This window comes from Syzygium oleosum, unplaced genomic scaffold, assembly GCF_021117445.2.
Source record: "Syzygium oleosum isolate NSW1041296 unplaced genomic scaffold, Sole_v2.1 Sole_v2.11, whole genome shotgun sequence".
Lineage (NCBI taxonomy): Eukaryota > Viridiplantae > Streptophyta > Magnoliopsida > Myrtales > Myrtaceae > Syzygium > Syzygium oleosum.
The window spans coordinates 5,188,841-5,195,944 of record NW_026607495.1 but is presented as its reverse complement, the minus strand read 5'-3'; the positions used below and the strand labels follow the sequence as shown (position 1 = coordinate 5,195,944).

Here is a 7,104-nt window from a genome sequence, read left to right as displayed (position 1 = left end):
ACTCGTCTACCCCGTCCCTGAAGAACCAGGCGGTATACTTATGCTCTTCCCATAGGGGTACACCTACGTCTACAAAAACTGTAGTAGTATGCTTAATCCAGGTCATATTATCAGCCATGGGAAACTCTAAAACTTCCTGTTCGGTGTGCACTGGTACTCCAAAATGCTCAGGTGGTGGCGGGGGATTCATTGTTCCTGTCGGGGTTCTGAAATGTTGGGTTAAAACAATCGTGAGACTACATCTCAGTAGTACACCCCTAAACCCCACCTAGGCTATTACGTACCTCCAGACAATTACACAAAACACAATCACACACAAACAATCATCACATAGCAGGCACATCAATTGATCTTACCTGGGCCTATCCTGCTTGCACCCTGCACGTTAGTCGCAACCACAATATATGCAATCACATGCATACTCAATTCTCATTCTTGCGCATTCGTTCTGGTCTAATCACATCGTTTCCACACTCTCGCCAGTGGCCCGCGTTACAGTACACGCCTCAGGTCCACTGCGACAAACTTATCACAACACTTCAGGGCCCGCGTTACAGTACACGCCTCAGGCCATGTTTCTTGCCCGCGTTGCAGTACACGCCTCAGGCTCAACATCTACCACCTACTACACAACCCGCATTGAAGTACACGCCTCAGGTTGGCAGTCTTCCGGTAATACCGGGCATCGTCCCGCGTTGAAGTACACGCCTCAGGACGGCACAATTCCCACGATCGCACATGCCACACCACCATACAACATACAATGAAACAAGGTAGTTAGGCATGGCCACGGGCCAGTTTTGGCTCGGAACAGGCCCGGTCAAACCCGGGCCCAGCCCATTGACCGAGCCCGCGCTTCGGAACCGGAACCGACGGTTTCGGGCCCGGTTCCAAATTATTTAAAATAATAATAATAATGAAATTTTTTTAAAAAAAATTCATTATTTAATTTTTTTTTATAAAACAATTTGAACTCTAATTGCCATGCATTGTAAGTGCATTGATCTCTAATTACAATGCTTGGCTTGGGTGTATTGAACTCTAATTACAAGGCTTGACTTGGGTTTTATGCACAATGATTCTAATGCCTCTTCGTTCCCATTCAATGTGGGACTCTCGCCTTGCCTTGAACACCTTCAGTGTGAGACTCTTGGCTTGTCTTCATGCAAATACCAAGAGTCCCACATCGAATGGGAATGAAGAGACCATCAAAGGGGTTGTGTATAAAACCCAAGCCAAGCCATGAGCATATGAAGTTGTATGCCTTTTGTGGCTATGATCATTTGCTAGTTAAGAGCAAAGGGTTTCATTGGACCGCCTAGAACCGGACCGGATCAATGGTCCAGTTTCCAGTTCTATGATTTGCCGGTCCGATTCCTAATTTTAAAATTAAGGGACCGGTCTTACCGGTTCGGTTCCCGGTTTCGAGCGGAACCGGACCGAACCGGGAACCAATCACCCCTACAATTTACATTTTGATTACAATTTATATTGAATAATTCATTATTTCATAATTTTATAATTCATTATTTTTTTATTTCATAATTTATTTTTTTTTATTTTTAAATTACGAACCGACCGGTTTCGAACCGGAACCGGCCGATTCCGAACCGTGGCCATGCCTAAGGGTAGTAGAGAGAGACGAACGATACACATCAACAAACCGCTTTTTAAGAACATAATGTTACTTACAAACGGCACAAGGTACTAGCCTTACTAGAGGCCACTATCGACGAACCGCACACAACAAAAAGGATCGGGTGATTGGTAAGCTTAACTCCTCCACAAAAAGGGGCACTCAAAAGACGAGGTAACTCGACCTATTCTCAATCCCCGTAGTACCTTGGCAGCGTCTCCGGATCAATCATGATCGCGGGTCTGAAATGGTTATATTACAACAATGAGAATAAATCTCAATAAGCAACTACCTAAGCCTCGCTTAGGCCAAAGCGTACCTTCGAACAATTCTAAACATGAAATTCGAACAATCGACGTGCCATAAACAATCACAGGCATCCTTACCTCACCTCGGCACATACACAAGCCCTGCACGTTAGAATATCACCATAACATGGCCAATTGCTCATCAAACAAGCACACTTCAAATCATGGCATAATCATAAGAAACATACTCAATATTCCGGGTTTCGAGCATCCACCAATGCATAGCATACGTTCACATGTATCCAGATTATTAACGACCCCTCGGGCCACCGAACTCCCGCCGGTCTTCTGGTGTAACCAGGCATCGTCCCGCTACGTCGGCGACGGCAACGTTGGGGATCGAACACCCCCCCGCAAGCCAGGTACCCAACGTCATTCTACTTAGGAGCATCAATCCGGCCTCCACCGCGATCGGCATCGTCTGGGATCGAACACCCCCCGGCAACCTTGGGTACCAGACGGCATCCGAACTCCCGCAGGACATCGTCTATAACTCCCGCCTAGACGGAACGTGACATGATCATGCACACACATTATCCACTCAATGCCAATTTTTATTTTTGAGAAATGGTCACATGCCAACCGAATACTTACTCGGCCAATAAAATGCCACCCTTTTCATTGATAACCCCACCTTTGAATAATTCCCCGAAAATGAGAAAACCGAATATACACAAATGGGTGATTCCGGGCAATTCTGGGCAGTAACACAGCCACCGAATTTCCTTTAAAATAAATAGTAAATCAACTCCAAAAATTCTGAAATTTGGATATATTGTACAAAACATCTTGATAAATATTTTTTATGAAGGACACAAAATCCATTTCTGACTGTAAATGCCTCATTTTGACACTCAAAGCTGGATAGAACCCGGTTCGATTGGACAGCCCCTCAAACCATAAAAAATACAACTCATTCAGTACCCAAATCACTTTGGAAAGCTCTGAAATGTTTATATGTCATAGAAACGGATGTTCTCAACAATTTTTGTGAAAAAAGTTTGTTGAAAAAAGGTCTGAAAAAATTTATAGAAATCGGAAAGACAAGAAGGTCGGGTGAACAGTAAATCCGGCAGACTGAATTCGGTCCAAAAATGGACTTACGAATGACCCTAAATGATCTCGAAAAATTCCAGATTTAATATATGTCATACGTCAAGATGTTATGAACAACTTTCATGAAGAACACTTCCTCCAATTCGGCCCACACAAGTCACAGAAAAAATAGCAAAATCCAGCGATGCAGCAGCAACCTTACCGGAAATCAACCAACAAGCACCACCAAGCAAACCAAGCATAACTAGCCACTAAACCAACTATCCACAGCCCTTAAACCATCCCTAACATGTCCATTAGTCACCCCTTAGCCTAGTCAAGGGTTAGGAGCCACTTACTTGGAAAAACCCAAGCAAACCGAGCAAGAAATGAAAGAAATGGTGGTGCGGTGGGCAGCGGCGGTCTCCAGCGGTAAGTGGCGGTTTTTGGTGACCTGGACGGCAGCTGCGGGCAAGGCGTGCAGCCAGAAGAAGCCAAGAAGCAGAACAAGAAGCAGCAGCAGGAGCAGCAAACCAGCAAGAAGGAAAAGAAAACAGAAGAAGAAGAAGAAGAAGAAGAAGAGAGGAGGAGGAGTTGGCCACGTGAGGGAGGGAGAAAGAGAAAGAGTGAAGGGCGAGAGAGAGAAAGAGAGAGTACAAACTAGGTCCTAGCCCTTTCAAGTGTGATCTAAGGGCCACAATTCCATCTTGTGGGTCAAGCCAAGATCCAAAGGCTCTCATTAATCCCAATTTTAAATTTAAATAAAAGGCTAAAATGCATAAAAAGGATTTAAATAAAGAGGAAGGTATATTGGCCTAAATCCGCACTCGGTCCAAATTTCACTTTCCGACAAATTCGGGCAATCTCGAGGTTGGCCACACTTATTTTGACATCATCCAATTGATTTCGTCACGAAACTCCGAGAAATTCGACACCCAAGTTCGGACTTTAAATAATGGCCAAATTCGATCAAACGCGACTTAAGCGAATCTCAAAATTAATAAATGGCTTTTAGGAGTTACGCGTATCGACTTGTGGCCGATTTGAAATCGAGCCACATCGAAGTTTTACTCGAGTCAGGGCGACCTCGGTCGAACCATGGTCAAGTTCTTAGGTCCACGTAATCAATTTCCAGTTAGCCTTTCCCTAACAATCAATTGTTGAGGATGATGTCTTGTATTCTGTTATCCAAGAGATTATGAGGCGGTTCCGAAAGGCCTCCTGATAACTGGACAGCACGGGGGTCCCGCTCATGTTCAGTCATAGAAGGATTTATGTTCAGTCATAGAAAGATTTATATGGGAAAGCTAAATATTTTAGGCTATGTGGGCAACTTTGTAATTTGTACCATGCAGGGTTTCGCTATATATATTAGGGCAAAACGGGTCTCTAGAATAGAGGCAGGGGGTGAGAAAAAGTGGCTGTACACTTTTCTACGTTATTAGTGAAATGGATCTCTTCTCTCCGTGGACGTAGGTAGGCGGAACATCTCCCCTGCTGAAACACGTAAATTCTTGTGTTGTGCGAATTTTCATTACTTTCTTGCATCGTTGATAGGATCGAATTTAGATATTCGACATCAATAACCCAAGAGTGATCAGTTCTGGGCGAGATTATACTACAAGTGCGTTGACGAAATAAACATTTTATAAATCCCAAAAATGGGCCGAAATTCGGAATGTTACGATATACATCTTCGTTTCGCCCGGAGGATCTCTTAAGTTCATGTACTGGGATGACAGAGCTGAGGCATGGTTCAAGGATTGGGCTGGACCAAACAATACTTGCGAGATTTATGGAACTTGTGGTCCTTTTGGAGTTTGTAACTCAATGTATTTGCCTATTTGCAGATGCTTAGATGGATTTGTGCCAAAGTCAAACAAAGAATGGAACAGTGGAAACTGGACCGGAGGATGTGTAAGAGAGACAGAATTGAATTGCCAGAAAAACACAAGCACTCCGGCTTCAACAATCAAAAAGAAAGATGCCTTTTGGCAAATGAGCCGGATGAAACTACCTGACTCTGAGGACTATTTATCAGACATTGGAGATCAAGAAGGATGTTTAAGCTGGTGCCTGAGCAACTGTTCTTGCTTGGCTTATTCTTATGTCAGCACCATTGGGTATATGGTTTGGACGGAAGAAGACCTCATCTACCTTGAGGAATTTTCCACAGATGGAGAAGATCTATTTGTTCGAGTTGCACATGCTAAAACAGATTAGAAATGGTTTCATTGAGATGCATTTGAGTCAACATCAATCGTCTTTTACATAACTCTCTTTCCTTCTTCAGGAGGATCGCCACAGAAAGCAGTTATCATCAGCCTGAGTACTGTTGCCGGGATCATGTTGTTTGCAGTATTTGTGTTTGGTCTTTGCAAATGGAGAGCTAAGAAAAGAGGTACTATTAAAGCGCCACATCAGTGTTTTCAGAGGATTGTGCTTCTATTTTGTTTGATCTTTCATCGCTATGAAGATAGTAAGCTGATTCTTCACCAATAATAAACACAGGAAACTTCAGAAAATTTTCAAGGCTCCTTGACTCGGTCGATAAACCTGAAAAGCCGGGCAAACTGCTACAAGGAAATGCATGGAAAGAGCAGCTGAAGCAAGATGATGCACTGGAATTGACCCTTTTCAGCTTTAATAACATACTACTTGCTACCGACAAGTTCAGCACGACAAGTAAACTCGGGCAAGGAGGGTTTGGCTCTGTTTATAAGGTAAAACCATTCTGCAGGACATTCGTTAAATGAAAATACAGAAATAATTCAAGGTCTAAAAGCTATGTAAATTGCGACACAGGCAAAGATGGATGATGGGAAAGAGGTAGCTGTGAAAAGACTTTCGAGTAGCTCTGCCCAAGGTGTTCAAGAGTTCAAGAATGAGATCGTCCTAATATCAAAACTCCAACATCGAGATCTTGTTAAGCTCATGGGTTGCTGCACTGAAGGAGATGAAAAGATTTTGGTATACGAGTACTTGCCGAACAAAAGCTTGGACACCTTTCTTTTTGGTTGGTTTTTTCTCTCCGAATAACTATTTTTTGGTAGTCTAATTTTTTGAAATAGCACTAAAACTTGAAAACTGTTCATGTTTGTCATGTTTGTTAGATTCAAGAAAGAAGGCAGAACTCGACTGGGGCAAACGATTCCAAATTATTGAGGGAATTGCAAGGGGGCTTCTCTACCTCCATCGAGATTCTTGCCTTAGGGTCATACACCGTGACTTAAAAGTGAGCAATATTCTCTTGGATGAAAAGATGAACCCGAAAATTTCGGATTTTGGGCTAGCACAGATGTTCGAGGGCACTCAAGTTTTGGTGAACACTCACAAAATTGTTGGAACACTGTAAGTTCTCTAATCCTACTTGAATTATCAATCCTTTGAGTCAATCTTTTGAAGGATATAGAAATGATTGATTTACCACAATGGTCCTGTCACTTTGTATATGTGTAATCCCATTGTCCTTCAATACAATTAAAGAGTACATAATATGTCCAATTCAATGCAGTGGCTATATGTCTCCTGAATATGCCATGGGCGGGATATTTTCCGAGAGGTCCGATGTCTATAGCTTTGGAGTGTTGCTCCTAGAGATCATTAGTGGCAGAAAGAATACGGCCCTGTATGACCAGGGATATCTCAATCTCCTTTCCTACGCAAGTGCCAAATTCCAACCTTAATCGATATTGTAAGTTCCAGGCAATATTATGACAGTGTTCTCTTGTAGGCATGGCAATTATGGAGTGAAGGCAAAGCATTGGACCTAAAGGATGAAGCAATTGATGTTAGCTTTCCATTGGAGGTAACAAGATGCATCCACGTCGGGCTGCTCTGTGTTCAGGACCATGACATGAATAGACCAAACATGACGAATGTGGTTATGATGCTAAGCGGTGAATCAGATCTTCCTCAGCCGAGACAGCCTATATTCACTTTCCAAACTGAAATGCCAAATCGTACTATTCCATCGCAGCAAGAAAGCATCTGGTCCGTTAACACTGTCACTAATACAATGGTCAAAGGAAGATGACGGCTATCTTTCTTCATGTTTATTTTCCTTTGTTGGCAGATGATTAAGTTGTTATTTTCCAAGGCATTAGTGTTTATTCGATTCAAGAA

General features: G+C 42.8%; 2 protein-coding genes across 2 annotated transcripts; both read left to right on the top strand.

Moving 5' to 3' along the window:
- Nucleotides 1-4,656: 4,656 nt before the first annotated feature.
- Nucleotides 4,657-5,283, top strand: LOC130139364 (G-type lectin S-receptor-like serine/threonine-protein kinase At1g61360; the record flags this gene model as incomplete). Its single annotated transcript, XM_056316172.1, has 1 exon — nucleotides 4,657-5,283. A coding segment is annotated over one exon (546 nt), but the record flags the coding sequence as incomplete, so codon positions are not given.
- On the top strand, nucleotides 5,276-7,104 carry LOC130134653 (G-type lectin S-receptor-like serine/threonine-protein kinase At1g61480). Its single transcript, XM_056316071.1, has 6 exons — nucleotides 5,276-5,380; nucleotides 5,491-5,702; nucleotides 5,785-5,995; nucleotides 6,093-6,330; nucleotides 6,494-6,641; nucleotides 6,713-7,104. Exons 1-6 carry the CDS (start codon nucleotides 5,326-5,328, stop codon nucleotides 7,013-7,015), a joined length of 1,167 nt encoding a protein of 388 aa, XP_056172046.1. The 5' UTR covers nucleotides 5,276-5,325; the 3' UTR covers nucleotides 7,016-7,104.